This window comes from Dacryopinax primogenitus (assembly GCF_000292625.1).
Source record: "Dacryopinax primogenitus strain DJM-731 SS1 chromosome Unknown DACRYscaffold_27, whole genome shotgun sequence".
Taxonomy (NCBI): Eukaryota; Fungi; Basidiomycota; class Dacrymycetes; order Dacrymycetales; family Dacrymycetaceae; genus Dacryopinax; species Dacryopinax primogenitus.
In genome coordinates this window covers 140,511-160,162 of record NW_024467224.1, presented here as the reverse complement: position 1 = coordinate 160,162, position 19,652 = coordinate 140,511, and the positions used below count along the sequence as shown (strand labels likewise).

The window sequence follows — 19,652 nt, the reverse complement described above, 5'->3', positions numbered from 1 at the left end:
GGGAGAGCACAGACCCATCGGTATGGGGAGACGGGTTGGATTTTTGCACACGCACGCAACAGAAGCGAACGAACGAGAATCTGTATCCTCAACCGGTCTCCATTCTCTCCATCCCTCTCCTCCCATCGCACAATACACCGAGCTCAGCCACTTCTCACTTCACAGTCCTTCCCCCGCGGCGGAGCATCGGCAACCCACACCCAGACTCGTCAGTGCGGTGCATCTTCTCTTGCCCGTGCCCACAGGGGAGGTTCCCTTCGCCGTCTTCCTCTCCTTTTGCGGCCCAATAATTCGGTTCGGTCCCCGCGGTATAATATCCCATCCTCATCTGCCGTCCGGCCGTTCACAGTGTACAGACTGGGTCAGGCTCAGGCAACCCTGACCTCCCCCGCCAGAGTACATGCCGAGCGAATGACCTTGAGGCTCGAGTCGTTCGATGGCTTCCATTCCAACGAGTCTGAATATAAGTTATCGGCGTTACATTTCGGAATAGCAAACGTGTCGGGATCGCAAGCGCAGCGGCTGCAAGGGATCCCCATCTCCGGTCTTGCGTCGCATTACACGGCATCGCCCTCATCTGGCAGGTGCTGATCGGGCTGATCAGTCCCTCCGCCTTTCTTCTCTGCCTCGTGGCTCACTCCGGAAGGAATCGGCGATGAGCGGCGCGTTGCGCTCACCTAAGCAGCTACGGAATACCTTCGGCCTATAGTACATCGCCGCCCTTTTGTTCACAAAGAAGCACACACTGAGACAAGTTGTCCTCACCCTGTTTCCGCGCTTCTAGGAACAAGAAAGTGAAGAAAGCGGCGACAAAGCTCATATTTCGATCTGCGTCTGCACCGCAATACTTCGTCTGACGCCTCCAAAGATTCTCCGTCAGATAGAATCATTTATTTCCAATGTCCATCTTCTCTCGCGATTCCTCATTTCGCATTCCTTGTTCATCAACATGGCGAGCGAATTCTATCGGCTCCCAGCTCCATATTCCAGTACTTCCCGCTCGTCAGACCACCTCGCCACAAGTTGAGGCACGTGAGTGTCAAACTGTTCCTCGCCTATCCTCGCCACTACTAGTCCGAGCACCGTGGCCTTCGCATAACCCTTCATCCACTTCTCAATCTGTCAATATAACTCGCCCGAGAGCTCTAACACACTCTGACCGCGGGGGTTGTCATGAGCTAAAGGGTCGAACCACCTCTCAAGAGCATGTGCAGTGCCCCTTCACTACTATAGTATGCATGTCCACCGGGACCGCGCGATTCCTATCACCGTATGTTCCAGTGTCTCCCACACACCAAGTACTCACGTCAATATCCGTATAGTGCTACGCCGGGCTTGTATGAAAATCAGAGGAAAGAAGATTTACCTAGGTCTCCTCGGCCCTATCGCTCCCGACACCTTCCGGCTTCCTCTAACAACACCGCTTCTCCCCTCTCCAGCCAGCTGCTGGCTCAACAACCCCATGCCGTAGCACATGACCTACCGCACTCACCGGGCGGTCGAATGCCGCCGACGGTTGCTCGCGCAGTCTCAGGCTTCAGCGGGCAGGGTTATAGGGTACAATGGGTACACTAGGCGTTTCCCGTTCCCAGGCTAGTCCGCCAGGAACCAGAGAGTTCTACCAGCCGACGGTGATACTCCCGATGGATGCTGCGTCCTACCGAGTTCTGCAGCGCGTTTCTGCCCATGGGGAGATTGTAGCCTCCTGCCTGTTTCTCTCAACCAAAAAACAGATTGCGTCGGGTTCGTCCCTTTCTGGAATGGTCCTCGATAGACTCGACCAGGGACTCAGGTTTAATCTGATTCATGGTGCAGGGCCATCTGCTCATTCCTTTTCACTAGCTATCACTAACAGACAATCTCTGCCGCAGTTCTCCCGTATCCCGCTCTCCGAACAGAGGAACAGCTCTCCGAGAAGCGAGATCTTCTAACGCCCCACCACCACAGTCATACAAAGGCACTGCGCTCCATATCCCTTTTCGATGCAGTGGCCGGCCGTAGATATTTGAAAACCAGGCTCAGCAACTACACCTTCAATAGCTTTTGTAGCGGCCGACAGACGCGGAACTGCGGAGGGTATGCATGGTTGTATCCTAGGGGGTTGACAAAGCAGGTGACTGTTATAGTGTATCACAGGAGAAGTGTTCCCCTCACCAAGACCTACGATCAGGATATTACGCAGCATTGGAACTTGCATTTCAACCAATAGCCGATAATCTATCTCACTCATCGCCCTACAATCTCGTCTCTCCCCTCCGCTTCGGGAGGGTTCGATGCTTCTATGCTTCTGTATCAAATACCGCACACGGCGCACGCCGTCCTTTCCTCCACTCACATGGCGTTGCCCGAGCTTCCACTTTCTGCGCCCTTCACAGTTCGAGCTCCTTGTTCCCGCGAGCCTTCTCTAGGCCTCGGCAAAAGTACGCATTAGGCAGCTTCGGCCCGAAATAACGGCGATGGCCTATCCGTACGCATTGCATACAGTATATGCACCCGACAGCACGCGGTCTTTTGCAGCAAGAGCAGATTCTTTCGGCGCATAGCGAGTAACCTCACATAGACATGCTTCTCATCGTCCCTACCCCAAGGTCCCACCAATCCGAAGAAGCGGTCCGCTTCCCATCAACCCAAGTGGTACACGTAATCCTCACGCCCCTTTGGGTTCCTTCAACCTTGTTACGGCTTTACTCCTCACCCGCTCAATCCGCTCCCGTCCCGTTCATACCCCTTATGATGATTCAACGCTTGATGGGAGAGGCGAGGATCTTCACATGCTTATCGCGCGCTGCTGCGATCGCGTCAAAGCCCTGACTGACGATGTCGTCGAGGCTGATCTTGCCGGTAATGAGCCCGTCCGTGTTCAGACGTCCGTCGCTCACGGCCTGGATCACTGCGGGGAACGCCTCCACCATGCAGGCCGTCCCGATTAACACCTTCTCTCCCGTTGTGATGTCGCTAAGCGAGACTGGAACGTCACGATCCCACAGAGCGACGTTGAGAATTGTGCCGCGCGGTTTCACAGCTTTAATTGCAGTCTTGATGGACGCCTAGACGAAAACATGGTGTCAGTTCAAACATCGCACACACGCCGGAACCAAGTGTGAAATACCGGAACACCCGCGCAGTCGAAAGTGACGTCTACTCCTAGTCCGTGTGGACCCCTGTCCTTACAAGCCTGCACGACATCAACCTCGCGCGGATCCCACACCTCCGTTGCCCCCGACTTCTTCGCATACTCCTTTCTTGCGTCGGCTACTTCGGAGACGTAGACGGAACGTGCCCCAACGGTTTGGAGAACTTTCAGCACAGCGAGCCCTACAGGGCCACCTCCGAGGACAAGCGCCGTCTGTCCCATTGTGAAGTGGGCCTGTCGCACCGCATGCCATGCGACCTGCAGAATGGTGAATATTGAAACAATGACAGGGTTCTCGAATGGACACACGCAGAGGGGCTCGATAAGCGCTCCAACTTCAACTGATTGGCCATAAGCAGAACATCCCTGATCCAATCATCATACTCACAGGAGACATTGTCAGGCAGAAAGTGAACGCGATGCTGCCGAGCAAGTGCGTATTCGGCGAAGCCACCGTCATCGGCAACACCGATGATACCCATTTTGGGACAGCAGTTTTCTGGATCCTCCCAATTAGCTTATGCATCCCGACAGGGGACAATGGCGCCTGCGTACCGAAGCCCCCGTGACACAGCTTGCATTGACCACAAGTGATGATGGGCTCCCTATGACATCAGATCAGCATTGCCCTCCATTCGCTGCAACTCTCGCACATACACGCAAACGCGCTCCCCCACTTTGTACTTCTCAGTATCCACCTCGGGTCCAAGCTTGTCGATAGTGCCGCTAAATCTGTGTCGAAGTTAGCACAGCTTGAACAAAAATGGGAGGCAGCAGAAAATACCCACTCATGTCCCAGAACCAATGGCAGACCCGACTTGCCCGTGAGCGGATGCTCTCCGGAATGTCCCATGGTGGGCACACCGTGGGGGCCACCCTCATACTCGTGCATGTCGCTGCATTATCGCGAGCACGTCAGTTCTTCCTCTCGGGGCGCGATAGTTGAAGGACACCGGCACATACCTCCCGCATATGCCGCACCATTCCACCTTCACCCGAATCTCATCGGCCTTGGGTTCCGGAACCGGTTTGTCGACGATCCGGATATCACGCTTATCGTAAAAGGCAGCTGCTTTCATCGTTCGACTTGATGCGCAGGGACGATGGATAAGAAACTCTTGTCGATATGGTCGTTCTCAACAACCGTAAAGCTGCCTGGAAAGTTCATCCTGGAGTAGAATGCCCATCCATATGGGTCAGGTGTGGAGAGGGTCTCGTAAGGGTAAACGTTCTCGAGAGTACGTCAGGATGTTTAGTTCTTCAGCACCACAGACTTCACCTGCACCCGAAGAGCGAAAAGCTTGGCTGCTTTCGTCGATATTCGACCGAGGCTACCGCGCTTGCGACGAGCTCGGGCTACGGTGATGGTTACTGCTCATAAGGGGAAAGTGCTCTGGAGCTTTTAGCAAGACGCGGAGCATCTTCCCTAGTTCTCTCAGTCCACCACCTCTCCGAGTCTCACCCGCACCCTTCTATGCACTGATTAAATCGCACCACTCTATGTCTGCCGAGCTCTATGAACGATGCTAGAAGCTAAATGGCTGTTCGATGCCTCCTCAAATGGACTACGATCTGGATTCCCGAATGGCCATCTATTGCCGAGACGCTCAGAGTCCGACCCCGAGGATCGCAGTCAATTCTGACCGCAAGTCAGCAAGATGAATTGCCCGACAATCTTCCTGGCTGTGTCTCCACCTTAACTTGCTCCGATATTAGAACATCCCATGCAGAGATAGAGGAAAATGCACCGTCCAGGAAATGCATCTCTATTCATGATTTCCCGGACTGTCAGTGCCCTTGTAATTTTCAGTACCATCGGATTTTCTACCTTCGATCCCGGACTCGGTGACTGGGTTCGGCCACCCATAGTGAGCTGATACTCAGCCGCAGTGCCAGTTTAGGAATCCCTTCGGTTCGTATTGTACCTGCGCAGCACCCGGGCACTTCCCTCGGTCACCCATAATCAGATATACGTTTATCACATCGTCCAAGGTCAGAGTTAGGAACTGCTCCTGGAGCACCGGTCAATATCTGTTCACTAAACCAGTGTCCCATATGTGCGGCGCATCGCAGAAGGTAGACGAAGGCTGTGAGTGGACTAAACGTTCGCCCAAGCGTGATACGCGTCCTGATATCAGAAACGATCGAGGAACGACGTCTTGAACCATATTCCGTACCTCTGCACACGTAAAATTTGTAAGCCGCGGCTTGATGGGTATATTGTAAGTCTTCTTGCGAGGGACCGACGTAAGGAACGACCCAGTTCATTTCTCGAAATATCCACAGAACAAAATTGAACAATCCTCAAACTTATCCATCAGTAATTGTATACATGAGATGTCCCATTAGCCCGAGAATAGTAATCGTTCAGTCCGTTCTACGTCACTTCCGATTGGAAATTTCTACAGCCATGTACTCGGAATTCTATGCCCCATAGACATCATCGTAAACGTCGTCAGATACGTCCTTCTCATCCACGAGGATCCTCATGCCGTCAAAGCACGGTCTAACCCACGGCGAGCTCGGGGAACCAATCGCTGCCTGAGCATCATGCAACGCCGCTTCGCACCTCCTGCGCTCCCCCTCAGAGCCCTGCCATCGGTCTTCGTCCAGGCCTGGTCGGCCCTCGCTCAGCCGGCCGCAGAGTTGTGCCCACCCGCGGTGCGTGACAAACTCGCTCGCTGTGCCGCAGGTCATTCCGATGATGTAGCTCCGCGTGAGCGAGAACTGTTTCACCGCCTGGATGGACTGGGCGAAGCCAAAATGCGACATATGCGGTTTGGGCCGGAGGCAGTCGATTATCAGCACCTGGGGTTTGTCCTCTTCTGCTAGGGAGGAGAGGTACTGTGTCGTCTCGGTTGGTATCTCGCTCACGTCGGAGAAGTAGAGGAACTTGGGGAAGAGGAAGCCGAGACTCGGGTATGGGATGGGCGTCGGGATGGGTTTGGCGTACAGTGTACTTGGTAAGAGGTTTCCTATAGAGGTGTTTGGTGGAGCGAGGCCGTTGGTCTTGAGCAAGGGGGTGGATGCGCCTGACTTGGGCGTGAAGCCGGGATTGGGCGTTTCCGGCCGTGTAGGTAGGGGAGAGGCGAGGGAGAGCGTAGCTTGAGGCTCGAAATATCGCCCGTGGTGCACTATTCTCCATCAGCTGAAATTTCACGTCGCAGTATTGTACGCACATAATAAGGGCACGACCTTGACGCCCTTGATCTCCACCTCGTCAAACTCGCTAATGATATGCCACACGAAATCCGGCACATCTCCCCCGCCGGTCGCCATGCCCTTATCGACGAGGTAGGGGAAGGTACGCTTGACTTCGTCGAACGTACGCTGCGTGAGGTAGATGTCGATGTGTTTTTGGATTCGGCCGTGGAGTGTCCAGCCGCGCAGGTCGTCCAGCCCGTTCATGGCTGTACTTTGTAAGCTAACAACACATGCGAATGAAGGGAGACGTACCGTCTGCATGAGCGTGGGTGAGCAGCAGTCCGTCTATTTCTCGCAGGTTGTGCACCGGGAACCTGCTGCAGCGTTAGCTATCACCATTCCATCGAAGCAGGTATATGCATACGTACCACTCGATCGCCGCCTGTACAAAGCTCTTCCCAGCATCAACAACGATCACTGTCTCCTCTCCTTTAGCAGGATCGGAGTACCTCAAGATAGCGCCCGTATTCCTTCGTCTATTCCGGATAGCCTCTTCCGCCTGTAGGTCAACTGCAGCACCCCGCGATGCGTCCGCCGCTAGCCAGCAGGTCTCGCACCGCGGGTCGGTGGGAGAAGCGGTGATGCAGGCGATGTTGGGAAGGCAGGAGGAAGTGCCGGTGCCGTGGAATATGAGTTCGGCTCTGGGCGCCATGGGTAAGGCGGGTCTTGGGTATGAGGCGCCGCTCTCTTTGATACGCAAATCACTCTAGGAAATGGGTATAGTGCAAAGCAGGTACTGTTGGCACCACACCTGCCCTTCGTAGAGGTGCTACCGCCGCCTTGCGTAGAATAGTTGTCTGGTGCAGAGAGTGGTCAAGTTGTCGCTGTTCATCTGGCCAGTCTTTTCTGGTCAGGGACTCATCCGCAAAATACGGAGATTATTATTGGAATACGCATTGATATGGTTGTTAATTGTGTTGTAGATGGGTGGTGTTATTACTTGCATAGGCCCCAATACATCCCATTATAAATTGAATATGCAAGTAATTAATTGCTAGGACGAGAGCATCTCGTTGACGACGTCGTCGATGGTCGAAGATAACGGTGACGAAGCGCAACCGGACGACAACGGCAACGTCAGGGACGGCGGCGGCGCTGCAGTCTCTGTCATCGACGACCACCATCGCCGAACGTCTTCATTCATTTGCCCAGCTCCTCTCTTGTTAACATCCTGATCACCGTCTTCGAACGGCTCCAACACTCTTGTACATCAGTGCTTACCAACCCAGGCAACAGTCCCTACTCTCCCACTCCTACAACGAGCGCCCATGGATTCCTCATCTTCATCCTCATCCCCGTCGACCTCTATCCACCTCCCACCAAAAATCGACGAGCGCTGCTTCACCTACTGCACCCAGAGATCCAATTACCGCGCCTTCCAAGCCGAACCCACATGTCACCAGTTCTGCTGGCGCAAAGTCTTCAAATACGAACAACAGCTTATTGATGCTGCTTCTCGTCCTGGGCATATCAACTTGTCCGCTCGGTCGCCTTTCCAGACAGCACACGATGAGGACGCTCGGACGCTTCATGAGCGGTTTTCTTGGGAACGAGTGCGATTACAGGTACTCGCTGCGCACTACGAGCCTCGGAAGACGGCATCGGAGGGAGCTGCAACTGCAGCTGCTAACGACAGTCATGCTGAGTACATGGAAACGCTTCGCGAAGTTCTCGAAGTTATGGCCAAGATGAAGCGTAAACCTCCCATACCTGAAGCCCTACGCGAGCAACACGAAGCGGTGTCCAAGAAGGTGGAGACGCTTGTGGCGAAAGAAGCTGAGTGGGAGGCCAGGAGACGGCAACTCCCGTCCGCACTTACAGCCTCAGAGCCGCTTCAGCCGTTCCCACCTCCAGCGACAAATAATTGGTCCTTCTTTCGCGGTCATTATCTATACTATGCGCGCGGGACGGGCCATACCACTGGGCATGTGAATACGATGCGCCATCTAGGTTTTCCGGATGACTGGTTCGAGGCGGCATTCGCTAAAAGAGTGGATGGCGAGCCGGTCAGTGCGATGTTGGATTCGGAGATGGCAAAGCGGAAGAGTAAGGAGGCTCCTGAGGCTGTTGGGTTGAAGCACCTTGAGGCGCAGGAGGAGAGGGACAGTGGACGGGAAAAGGTCTGGAATCCGGAGTACGTGATTTTTTAATAAATGGGGTGATCGATATTGACCTGTTCGATAGCTATGCCATGATCGTTTCCCTCGAACACCTTCCTCCAGCAATATTCGGCGCCGTTACGGGATCTTTCATACGCACTTATACCCCTGTATTCACCATACTCCAGAAGTACAAGGAGAGCTTCACCTCTGGCCAGCAGACACGGAACGCACGCATGATATGGAGCAGAGTGTGGGACAGGGAGGAAGGGCCCCTGGGCACGCTCAAGAAGCTTGGAGAGGCTTTTGAACGGTCGTTTGAGAGATCGAGAGAGGAGGAGAAAGAGAGGGAGAAGGATAGGCAGAGAGAGCAGAAGAAGGAGGATAAGGAAGGAAAGGCTAAGCCGTGACGGTGGTTTGATTTTATTACATTTGGGCATTGGGGAGCATTGAATCTATCTATATAGACTGCGTGCCATTTGTAATGATTATTCAGGACACTCCATTTGTAGTCCTGTAACAACCCAGCTCATCAGAATACCTTTTTTTTTCCCACGAAGGTCGTCTAAACTTCATTGCGGATTGAACTGCGATAAATGGAGATTGTTAGTCTCAGAAATATTTTCGGGACATCACGGATATCAGCGCTCAGGGACTACTAGTTGCTCGTCGTCCCCAACTTTGTCCTCGTCGTCTTCCTCTCCGCTCCAAGTCTCGACGGTTGTCGGTTTCTGTGTATACCCAAGTAGAAATCATGTCCTCTTCCTCCTCTTCTACATCAGACCCGAAAGGCAAACGACAACGACCAACCTATCCTCCGGGTACTGCCATGCCCCCTCCAGAACCGGGCGGTGTGACAACCAGCTGGGCCCCGCCTCCGCATCACGTCGCCACAGGCGTCAACGTGCCCCAATGGGTGGACGAGCGATGTCTGTCCTACTGCACTCAGCGGTCCGGCAATCGCACATTCCAGGGCGAGCCGACGTGCCACGTCCTCTGCTGGCGCAAGATCTATGAGCACGAGCAGAGACTCCTCGACGCTGCCTCGCTACCTGGACAAATCGGCATCAATAGCCCCGGTACTTCCCCTCAGGTCGATAAATGGAAGGCGGAGCGAGCCCGGCTGCGATCCCTCACCCGGCGCTTCGCGCCTGAGCGGGAGAAACAATGGAAGTCTGCTGCTAGTGAGCGGAAGGCGAGTCTTGCGGAACGCCCTGCATCCCCCCCGCCCGTAGAGGGGAGGACACGAGAAGGAGGCGATGAGCTGCGAGGTCCAGAGAAAACCCTTCAACTTGAGACGGATACATCTGCTTCGACTTCCGCTAATTTCATATCTGGTTCTTTCAGTCCATTCCCGCCTCCACCGAACAACATATGGTCATTCCTCCGCGGTCACTACATCTTTTATGGTCGCGGGCCCGATCGTGTCATCGCTCGAACACGAACAATGGGGCATATCGGGCATCCGAACAATTGGTACTTGACCGCCAAAGAGCTCGAGAAGGACGGAGAGAGTGTTGGTGCAATATTGGAGTCGAGCTTGAAGGAGCAAGCGAAGCTCCAACAACTTGTGGAAGCGCCTGGGGCTGTGGGGATGAAGCACCTGCATGCAGAGGAGAACTGGAAAAAGGCGCAAAAGAAAGAGAGACGGAAACAGACAGAGTGCGTTCTCTATTTTGGCCGGCTCCCATTATAATAGACATGCTAACACCTTTCTTCAGCTATATTGTCCTAATATCACTTGAGCACCTCCCATTCGCCATGTATTCGAGCGCTGTCAGCACCCTAGAGCGTGTCACCGGTCCGTTGGGTGCTTTTTTCACCAAGTACCAGGAGAGCTTCACTTCGGGCCAACAAGTGCGAACGATGCGCCGTATCTGGTCGACGGTAAAGGATCCGGAGTATGGACCGATGGGGATGTTCAAGCGTGCCACGGAGAGTTGGGAGAGGCTTAGAAAAGAGGAGATAGACAAGTCGATGCGAGAAAAAGGGAAAGAGAGGAGTAGCAGAGAGAAGGAGTAGCCTGGTCGTGTATCTTGTTGATCTGGAGTGTCAAACGTGGAAGTCCTTCATATTCGTTATGGAGTCCTCTGATCTTACTTGCATTGTAATATCCGCACTCCACTCATCACGTCCATACTTACAGCCCACTGGCAGTCTCGTCCGCAACGTATCCTCAGCACCCTCCATGGTACTGCCACTTATACGTTTGTAACATTTTAATACATAAAAATGAGAGAATAACCTCAGGCCCGCCCGCGGTACAATTACATAAGTAAAAGGCACTCAATGCCTGTCTAAGAGTGTATAACGAAGCCTGCTTCATACGACTCCTCTCGTCTACTTGCTAGTGTTCGGCGTTCAAGGTCCAAGTCCGCCAATACAGTCTTTCAACCGACCTCCGGTCTAGTTGAAATGTTCTACCCTTACCTGGCCTTGGAATAGTGCGTTCTTGTCCGCTCTTGTGAGACGTGGTGAGAGACGAAGTCGCTCTAAGGCACAGGGCGAGTGGAGTCGATCTTTTACCAAGATGGACAATGCGGCAGCCACGGTTTCGTCAAAGTGAGTGCCACGACCACGGAGATTTCCTGGGGCTGAAACCGAGAGGAACTGTAGCTGAGGCAGTAGAGGACTCGACGACCCGTCCCCGGACTCGTTGATAGCGTTGACAATGGCAAAGCCGGTGAGGGGGCACGCAATTGTCAGTGCAGTCAACGAGCCTGCCAAGTACAACAGTTCCCAGATTTCGTCATCCGAAGTCCACAGATCGACGAGGATGAGATGCTCAAGGGTGGGAATAGGAGATGCACTGGAAGTTTCCAGGAACACGGCAATATCACCACTCAGAACGAGCGTCTTGAGCTGTCCCAAAGTCCAGAATGTTGCTACTGTGTTCGACTCGGACACATGATTTGCAAGCTGGAGGTGGCACATGTGAAGCTCTTGGAGGTTGGGAAACCCGTTCAAGAATTGAGCCAACGTATCAGCCACAGTCCGGACACCACTCAACACAAGCTTCGAAATGGTAGGAAATGTGTGCATCGTAGATGGTAGATCGCACGCTTTGAAAACGAGAGTACGGAGCGAAGGTGCGGAAGCGATGCCAGCGCCGTTCCATGGTCGGTGAGCGAAAGAGCGGAATCTACATGAACATTCGGCGTCCTGCGGACACATGACGATTGAACAAAGTCGTGGAAAGGAATATGACATTCCAAGGAATAGATGTCCTAGCCCGCGTGTGCACATCTCTGATCGGAGAGAGACAATGCGATCGGCATTCGAATATAACAGGTCGCACAATGTCAAGCGTAGGGAAGGATCCGAAGGCGATTTGATGGCGTCGAAACACGAGATATTGAGGACGAGACTGAAAACGAACGGAACTTGCTTGATAAATGATTTGGCAAAGAGCAACGACGACATGTTGGTGATACGGAAACTAGACCAGACCTCGGCGGTATGGAACGCGACACGTCGCCATCGATCGCAGACCTGGGCACAGACGAGCTGGAATGGTGGACGGCGGGTTCGAGGGGCCTTCTCTTCATCGCTGCTCACTAGTGGCTGAAGAATGTCTGCCCCGTGAGCAAAGATGAGTGAGAGGACGTCGTCTGGGAGGCGTGTAATAGGTGCTCGTCGGGCGCGCAATCGGAACAGAATGTTCTTCTCAGTCTGGAGGGCCAGTTCGAGGGCCAAAACAACGGTCCGAGCCGCTTCTAGTTTTTCCTTCATCTCCTCGACCCTGCCAAGAGACAGTATTTCATCTTGCGGAGCAGATGCATTCCACCGGTCGCCGAATTGGGGTCGTTTCTCTGGTTCCTGACCGAACTCGCCCATGTCAGAGAAGTCACCGTCGTGAATGTTCATATCGCCTTTGTTCAAGTGTGAGCTCAGTTAACGACAAGTGGATGTCAATTGGATACTTACAAAGCCTCCAGTATTAATGGTGGTCGACAGAAGTAAGGAGGGACTGCCGTCGGACACGAGAGAAACACACCGTTCCCAGACGGAGGCTCTACACCGAAAAGGAAATCATTCCAAACAGGATGCTCGGACCCTGGCTGATGGTCTTTTCTTCTTCATCACTGAACGGTGCTAATGGGTCGCAGAATGGCGTAGCGTATTCAAGGGTTGCCGTGTTGCTGTAAGTAGAACAGTTTCTGATATCCCCATGCGGTCATGGTTGTACAAACAATCTCCGAACATCCGCCTCCCTTGTTTTGCGCACGCCCTACACGACATGGATATCGGTTCCATAAATCAAGAATTCCGCAGTCGTAAGCGAAGATGTCACATGTTATCTACATAGGTTGTCAGCGTGGTTCCGGTGCTTTTCTGCCAAGCGGACTCACAGTCTAATGACTGATCTTCGGAAACTTCATGCTGCACTGCATAACAAATCGAACCTGGAGTTAAGCATTGTATTCCGTAGCGCGGCTGATGTTGCTGGTATGACCTAGAATGACTAGTTCATCGATCAGGGAGGGAACATGGGTTCCAGATCCGTTCTTCGGCAGTGGGAAGGGCTCTTTGTTGAAGCGTGACGCGGACGAATAGGCCACAAAAGCAGAACAACCCACAGAGAAATGACAATCTATGACAAGAAGGGAGTAACAGACAGCAACTCCCCGCGTGAGGCCGCCATTTGACGAGATGTTCGCCCTTGGTACATCTTGAGTAACAGCCAGAATTTCGACGAGCACGGCCGAATGATAGGGCTACAGGGTGAAGGAACTAGCACTTTCTCCTAGCGTGGGGTCCCGTAGCGTGTGGAGGGAGTTTGCAAATCTACCACTTTGAGACGGAATCGCACGGCGGGTTGCTCAAGTGGTGCGTGTGGCCGAGTGTCAGCGTTTCAAGTATCGAGCCGAGTTGGTCTCATCGATAACCAGTGGTCGTCCAGACTATTTAATTTTCATTGATCCTAGAGCACAGTCTCGTCGTTGAAGTCTCAGAAATCGAACTATCGGCCTGGCTAGTTGATTTGAAAGCCGGTATTCATATGCGAAGTATGTTGCCAGCGTCGCAGATGGTCGTCGGTGGAAGGGGAAGCAACGGTCGGTAGTTCGGCCCGGACCCCACGCGGGGAAGTTGTCCGGTATTTAAACCAGGGACTCGTACCGAATATTTGCCCCGCTGTTGTTCATTACCATCTCAAAGGTTTACTAACTCTGTTTGAACATTGAATTAACAAATATGTCACGACCGAAGATCCTCGTCTCAGGTAGGCATACTGCACCTTTAGACCGCGCGCTAACTGGCCTCGTGATCATGTAGGACACATCGCATGGGCGAACAAGGAGGTTTACGAGCTGCTCGAACCATTCGGTGACATCGTATGGCTGGATGGTGTACCTACGCGCAACGATTTCAAGAACGTCTTCCTCCCGCAGCACCCCAACATTGTCGGTATCTACCGGCATAACAGCTCTTCTGACCGCATTGGGGTTTATGATAAGGAGTTGGTGGATATGCTGCCGAGCAGCGTCAAGTTCATTGCACATAACGGAGCAGGATACGACCAAATAGACGTTGCAGCATGCAGGGCGCGTGGTACGTTCTTGTTTTCGCAGCATTCCTTATCATGCTGATTCGCCCCCAGGCATCCAAGTATCGAACACGCCAGGCGCAGTTGACACCGCGACTGCCACCACAGCTCTTTACCTACTCATCTCATGCTTCCGTCAATTCGCCAAAGCAGAGCTGAACGCTCGCGCACGCAATTGGAAGAACGGTCTCCTACCCGCACACGATCCAGACGGCAAGATCCTTGGTATCGTTGGGTATGGGGGGATTGGCGGCGTACTCGCCCAGAGGTGCAGGGACAGCTTCGGGATGAAGGTGATCTACTATAACCCGCGCCCGCGCACGGATGCGCCTGCGTGGGCCGAGTACAGACCCACGCTGGTCCAATTGCTTAAAGAGGCGGACGTGGTCAGCCTGCATTGCCCGCTGAGGGAGGAGACGAGGGGATTGATTGGTGCAACGGAGTTCGAGCAGATGAAGAAAGGTGCAATTCTGATTAATACGGCGAGAGGAGCGGTGGTCGACGAGAAGGCGATGATCGGGGCGCTCAAGTCTGGTCATGTACGTCCATATTTTCCCTTTCTCCGCTGTCTTTGTCTTCCCCCCTCCTCCGAACAAGTCCTGATTATTCCCACAGCTGTATGCTGCCGGCCTAGATGTTTACCCCAGCGAGCCCCACATCACCGAAGAGCTCTACTCCTTCCCTAACGTGACTCTGCTCCCGCACATGGGCACGGAGACGGAGGAGAGCCAGAAATCCATGGAGGTTGCCGCGATGAAGTGCTTGGTGAAGGCCTTCGAGACAGGAGAGATCGGGAACCGAGTGGCTTGAATGAATTTGCATGTACCTCAGAGTAGCGGCCGTAGTAGGCGAGGAGATGTCTGTAACACATCATACGTCTGTTTGAGCAATTTTGAAATGAAACTAGAAATAATACAGTTATGCGGCTTCGACGACGGAAGTGGGAATGAGGAAGTGATACAAATAAACCTGATCAGAGAATTGGATCACCCGTGTCATTCTTCGTATACTGTCCAGAAGAATCTGCCTCAAGACCATGAGGAATAAGTCTCATCAAGCGTGCGAACGCAATCCCAGCCATTTCAACTCCTCGTCAATGACACGAATGCCCTTCTCTGCGAGGTCCATCGATTTTGCCATCAGTTGACCCGCTACCGCGATATTTGTCTCTGCAATAGTGCTCCAGAGGAACCGGTCGGGACGAGAGCCGGATGCTGTCAGGCGTACAACGGCGAGCGAGGGAATCCGAGTTTTTGGAGCGAGTAAGATCTGGTCAAGAGACTGCACTAGTCCGCGTCCTTGAACGGGATCGTCGAATTGAACATGGTAAATCAATCGATCAATCATCGGCGGCAAGCAGTCAATGAAGCCCCATCGCGGGGGGTCGCAGAAGACCAGTTCACGAAGTTCAGTGAGGAGGGGGAGGAGGGTACGCGCGCCTTCATCCGCGAGGTTGGAATGCAAGCTTAAAGTCCCCAAACGGTGGTTGACTCTTCCGACCAGCGGCCCAAGTGCTTCGCAAGCAGGGCTAGTGAGCGGGAGATCAAGCATTAGTTCCTGGAGAACGGGAAATTGGCCACGGGAAAAGAATGCGAGAAGTACGTGTCGAGGATGGTTCCCTCGACAACGCACCCTGAGAGTGTCTAAATACGGCATGTTGAGCGCTGGCGTATTGGTTTCCCCAAGCTCCGAGATGTCTTCCAGATCGCTTGCGTCCAGATCAAGACACCTTAATGCAGGGAAATGTCCCAAAAACATAAGCTGTACAGCAGCCTCTCCGTTGTCAGGCGAGATTTCAACGCTCAGTTCTCTGAGCGACGGACCGCTCACCGCTGCGAGCGCTTCGAACGCAGAGCTGGGAAGCTGAACCCCAGGAGCTCGAAATACCGATAGCATGGGCATGTAGCGAATAATTATCGCGAGATCCATAATGATGTTGTCATCGATTTGGTCAGATACGGTGAAAGAATAGGTTGCCTTGTCAACATTCGTACCCCGCGCGGCATTCCGTACAAGTTGTCGGCGACATCGAACGATAGACCGATCGTCGGCAAAATCCAAATAGCGATAAAGCAAAGGGTTTGCTATTGTCTTGAGAGCGTGTTGAGATTGCGCAAACCCAAAATAATGTGTCCGTCACTTGCCTTCCAAGTTTTCGATACTAGCAGCAATGGAAGGACAGCGGCGGACGTCTTTGCACTATGCACGACTTCTTCAAACACCATCCGCCATACATCGTTCGATACAGACTGGTAGATGGTGTGTTCCATGGAAGCGCGTTGTAAGTTGTAAGGTTGTTGCCAACGCGCGTCTGGCGCGTTAAGAAAACACCAAACACTAGTGCTACGTATACTGTACAGTACCAATTGCGTCCGCTGATGAAAAACGAAGTTGAGCCCTGGCCATGGTCTCCGGTTTGTTGACAACCACGTCCTGCACTAGCAATGTAAGAAACTTGTTCTGCTCAAAGTACTCACTCCCTCCGGGAATTGTCATCCTCAGTTCCCTCAATAAACCTATCGAACGAGCTATAAGCGCTCCCTGGTTCTCGAGACAACGCTCATAGTCTGCTCCAGTTGCTCCAAGGCAAACAAAGGACACAAATATTCCTCTATATTACCTAATTCTTTTTCGCCAATGAGTCGTTTTGTAGCCAGACCACGTGATCTAACACTGAACAAAGTGTCGTGGTTCTAGGACCGGGCCGAGACTAGTGTACGACTCATCCGGCAAACGCTGATACAATCTCAACAAAGTCTCGTGGTTCTAGGACCAGGTTGAGACCATTGTACGACTCACCGGCAATGGCGTTCCGCGGCTTACTCTCGGTCAACCCTTTGGCTCACGAACAACCTCGGTGCTGACAGCGGCTCCCAAGGAGGATGGATCACCTCCACATCTCTGGGCAATAATGAGACATGAGCCGAGCTCATCAGCTGTCCTCCGCCTCCGACTGACTCATCCGGCCCAGCGGACTGCATAATTTCCGGATCTGGCTGGTTCCCTAGTGGCTCCCAGAGGAATGTGACTCATTGTTCTTGTACATCGGCAAATGGGGCAGCTGCAGCCAACATCCGTTGTCAAGCCTGAAACACGCCCTGAAGTCCCGGGCCGTGCTCGTGCCGTCGTTCCCCATGGGGAGCCGGGGCCCAATGTGGACCATGGCGCTCGTTGTCCACCCTGCCCTGGGCCGGACGGTAGACCCGCGGCCGGCAGCGTATCACGATATCGATCTCGGATGTCCGATACAGACACTAGTACACTGAGGAAGCTTATTAATGACCTTTCCCTGCTTCCTGACTTCCTGAGAGCACGCGACCTCAAACGCACGAATCGGGCTCAATTGCGCTTCAGCCTCCCCCTTCCGGCTCTCCAGGAAGACAGCTGGTGTCTTGCCCGGCGCGTAAGAGGCGGCAAATATACCTCCCGAAGACCCTACCTCGGGGTTGCTTCATCACAACCCAACGGGCTTTTCAGTGGCTAGGGTCGACCGGTTCGGTACGGTACGTGACTGGTGCCTGAGCATGCGTAGCCTCTCGCAAGGCACCTCAACTCCCCTCCAACTATTGAAATTCAATTGAATTCAATCGTCAGGCACTGTAGGAACGGAAAGCGGGGCTCCAAGGGGTCAGAAAAGGCGGAACTGGAACTGGGCGGGGAGGTAGGACCCCGAACTGTGTATGAGGGGAAGATGACGAAATATTTCAGAATGTTTCAGAATTTACTGGAGTGGGAATGGGAAATTTTCGATTCTGGTGCTTGTGCTTGGGTGCTTAGGATCATCTGCGATGCGATGGGAGTATGTCGTCAGTGTAGAGTAGAGTATGCGCGTTTCGTCGTATTGGGTCATTGACATCCTATCCTCAATCCTATCATCATGTCTCCAATCGTACACATTTCCCCCCTCCCACCCCCTACTTTGGAGTCTCCAAACCTAACCCTCAGTCGCTCAACCCAAACGATCCTACAATCCAAATCCAGCACAGAACAAACCAGAAAAACCAGAGATGAAAATCCATACAATCCAGTGCAGAACAAACCAGAAACCAGAAACCAGAAAAAGAAAAGAATCCATACAACCCAAAAAATCCGTAATCCGTGCAGGATAGTGTACAATGCCCTCCCTTCCCCTTCCCTCCCTCCCTTGTGTCCACTGAATCAAAGTCATTGGGATCCGTTTTCCGTCCATTTCCTGCCTTTGCCCGTAGCGTGTCCGTCCATACTCTCCATCCCACCCTCTAGTCTGTCCATACCAACCACCCAGTGGAGGTTACCTCCCCTCCCCCTCCCCCTGCTGCTGCTGCTGCTGCTGCTGCTGTCGCCCCAGTACAGGTCCAGCAAGTCCGCCCGTCCCCGTTCCCGCTCCCACCGCACTCATCGAGAGAGGTAAAACCAGATCACTCCCCGCCACGCCTTCCATCTCCCTGCCCAGCCCCAGCCCAGCGCGACCCTCCTCCTGCTCCCTCCCTCCCTGTCCTCGAGTGGAGCGACGGAACCGGCGGATAAGGCTTAACAGCCCTGATGTGGTGGGCTCGATGTCTGATTTCTGGACTTGGGGCTGCCCGTTTGCGGTTGGGGAAGGTGAGGGCGACGGGCATGGCGACGGGCATGGAGACGGCGAAGGAGACGGCGAAGAGCGAAAGCGAGATGTCAAAGGCGGAGACAAAGAAGAAGGCAGCGGGACAACAGCGTCAACAGCGTCCAACACAGGTAGGTCGACAGTAGACGCTGTCACCGAAGCTGATGCTGTTAGGACCGACTCCTCCTCCCCTGGCAGTCGGACTTCTAAAGGCGAAACCTGGGTCAGCTCCAGCCTCAGCCCCTTCTCCAACCCCTTCTCCAACCCCAACTGCTTCTCCAACTCTCCAGCTCCAGCTCCCCCACCCCCAACCCCCCGGAGCCTCCTCTCCTCCCTCGCAACCCTCCTCTCCCCCACGACCACAGGATAGGCAAGGCTCATCTTCCAGTATATCCATAGCGCTGCGAAGATTGTCACTAGGACTGTTACGAGGATCACTACTGCGGAGAGGGCTTTGTTCTTTGGTGACATGTGCCCGTCGGCGGATTGGAGGAGTACGACTGGGGGGGAAGGTCAGTACCTGCTGGGAGATGGGAATAGGAGGGGAGAGCGGGGAGAGGAAAGGGAGAACAGAACGCACCCCCCAAATAAACAGTCACCATCTGCTTAGGCATACTCAACGCCGCCGCCAACACGAACGTCCCAATCCCCATCCCACAAGTCGAGAACACCGCCGTAGTCAGATGTCCCGGTACGGCACTGAGCCGAGTAACAAGGGCGATCGTGAACCCTCCGTCGCGGATTATGCGGGCTAGGGTCGCGTACCGCAGGTTTGTGAGTTCCGCACGGTGTCCTTTCGCGCTGAGGAGGTAGCGGAAGGCGCTGCACGATGTGTTATGAGCATGCGAGAAGGTGAAAGGGAGTGGGAGAGGGGGACGTACTAAAAGTTCCCGACTTCGCCTAATACTGTCCCTACTGCTACGATCGCGAACCCCAGTCCGAAGCCCCATACGAGTCCAACGAGGACAGCGATGATCTCGTGTCCGAAGAGCGGGGGGAAGGAGATGATAAATAGGATCACGATAGGTATTAACCAGCCTGCGGGCATGCTACGCGAAGGGTGAGTGAGGGAAGGGAGGGAAGGGGGGG

The 19,652-nt window shown here is 53.6% G+C and overlaps 9 protein-coding genes across 9 annotated transcripts in view; 4 read left to right on the top strand and 5 right to left on the bottom strand.

Moving 5' to 3' along the window:
* Window positions 1-1,203: 1,203 nt before the first annotated feature.
* Window positions 1,204-2,014, top strand: DACRYDRAFT_25536 (uncharacterized protein). The gene is made up of 2 exons (XM_040774202.1): window positions 1,204-1,270; window positions 1,323-2,014. Exons 1-2 carry the CDS (start codon window positions 1,239-1,241, stop codon window positions 1,573-1,575), a joined length of 285 nt encoding a protein of 94 aa, XP_040623610.1. The 5' UTR covers window positions 1,204-1,238; the 3' UTR covers window positions 1,576-2,014.
* A 628-nt stretch (window positions 2,015-2,642) lies between these two features.
* DACRYDRAFT_119927 (zinc-containing alcohol dehydrogenase) lies at window positions 2,643-4,799 on the bottom strand. Its single transcript, XM_040770896.1, has 8 exons — window positions 4,097-4,799; window positions 3,922-4,029; window positions 3,791-3,865; window positions 3,689-3,738; window positions 3,522-3,632; window positions 3,443-3,474; window positions 3,110-3,391; window positions 2,643-3,047 (listed from the first exon to the last, which is right to left on the bottom strand). Exons 1-8 carry the CDS (start codon window positions 4,210-4,212, stop codon window positions 2,739-2,741), a joined length of 1,083 nt encoding a protein of 360 aa, XP_040623609.1. The 5' UTR covers window positions 4,213-4,799; the 3' UTR covers window positions 2,643-2,738.
* A 685-nt stretch (window positions 4,800-5,484) lies between these two features.
* Window positions 5,485-7,159, bottom strand: DACRYDRAFT_72917 (uncharacterized protein). The gene is made up of 4 exons (XM_040775985.1): window positions 6,706-7,159; window positions 6,590-6,651; window positions 6,313-6,543; window positions 5,485-6,267 (listed from the first exon to the last, which is right to left on the bottom strand). Exons 1-4 carry the CDS (start codon window positions 6,987-6,989, stop codon window positions 5,558-5,560), a joined length of 1,287 nt encoding a protein of 428 aa, XP_040623608.1. The 5' UTR covers window positions 6,990-7,159; the 3' UTR covers window positions 5,485-5,557.
* A 446-nt stretch (window positions 7,160-7,605) lies between these two features.
* DACRYDRAFT_119925 (uncharacterized protein) lies at window positions 7,606-8,877 on the top strand (the record flags this gene model as incomplete). The annotated part of the gene is made up of 2 exons (XM_040770895.1): window positions 7,606-8,471; window positions 8,522-8,877. The coding sequence occupies 2 exons, from the start codon at window positions 7,606-7,608 to the stop codon at window positions 8,844-8,846; spliced, it is 1,191 nt and encodes a 396-aa protein (XP_040623607.1). The 3' UTR covers window positions 8,847-8,877.
* A 313-nt stretch (window positions 8,878-9,190) lies between these two features.
* DACRYDRAFT_119924 (uncharacterized protein) lies at window positions 9,191-10,624 on the top strand (the record flags this gene model as incomplete). Its single annotated transcript, XM_040770894.1, has 2 exons — window positions 9,191-10,098; window positions 10,158-10,624. The coding sequence occupies 2 exons, from the start codon at window positions 9,191-9,193 to the stop codon at window positions 10,456-10,458; spliced, it is 1,209 nt and encodes a 402-aa protein (XP_040623606.1). The 3' UTR covers window positions 10,459-10,624.
* A 1,241-nt stretch (window positions 10,625-11,865) lies between these two features.
* DACRYDRAFT_60154 (uncharacterized protein) lies at window positions 11,866-12,273 on the bottom strand (the record flags this gene model as incomplete). The annotated part of the gene is made up of 1 exon (XM_040775617.1): window positions 11,866-12,273. A coding segment is annotated over one exon (408 nt), but the record flags the coding sequence as incomplete, so codon positions are not given.
* Window positions 12,274-13,598: 1,325 nt separating this feature from the next.
* On the top strand, window positions 13,599-14,821 carry DACRYDRAFT_119923 (uncharacterized protein). Its single transcript, XM_040770893.1, has 4 exons — window positions 13,599-13,660; window positions 13,714-13,989; window positions 14,039-14,523; window positions 14,600-14,821. The coding sequence occupies exons 1-4, from the start codon at window positions 13,633-13,635 to the stop codon at window positions 14,792-14,794; spliced, it is 984 nt and encodes a 327-aa protein (XP_040623604.1). The 5' UTR covers window positions 13,599-13,632; the 3' UTR covers window positions 14,795-14,821.
* A 103-nt stretch (window positions 14,822-14,924) lies between these two features.
* DACRYDRAFT_25530 (uncharacterized protein) lies at window positions 14,925-15,991 on the bottom strand. The gene has a single exon (XM_040774201.1). It carries the CDS (start codon window positions 15,911-15,913, stop codon window positions 15,038-15,040), a length of 876 nt encoding a protein of 291 aa, XP_040623603.1. The 5' UTR covers window positions 15,914-15,991; the 3' UTR covers window positions 14,925-15,037.
* Window positions 15,992-18,104: 2,113 nt separating this feature from the next.
* DACRYDRAFT_102774 (uncharacterized protein) overlaps window positions 18,105-19,652 on the bottom strand; it is a gene marked incomplete at its 5' end in the record, with an annotated part of 3,848 nt that continues 2,300 nt past the window's right edge. The window contains 3 exons of the mRNA XM_040767667.1: window positions 18,105-19,063; window positions 19,144-19,385; window positions 19,445-19,612. Coding sequence (XP_040623602.1) covers window positions 18,255-19,063; window positions 19,144-19,385; window positions 19,445-19,612 — 1,219 coding nt within the window. The 3' untranslated portion in view covers window positions 18,105-18,254. The remainder of the gene's footprint in view (window positions 19,064-19,143; window positions 19,386-19,444; window positions 19,613-19,652) is intronic.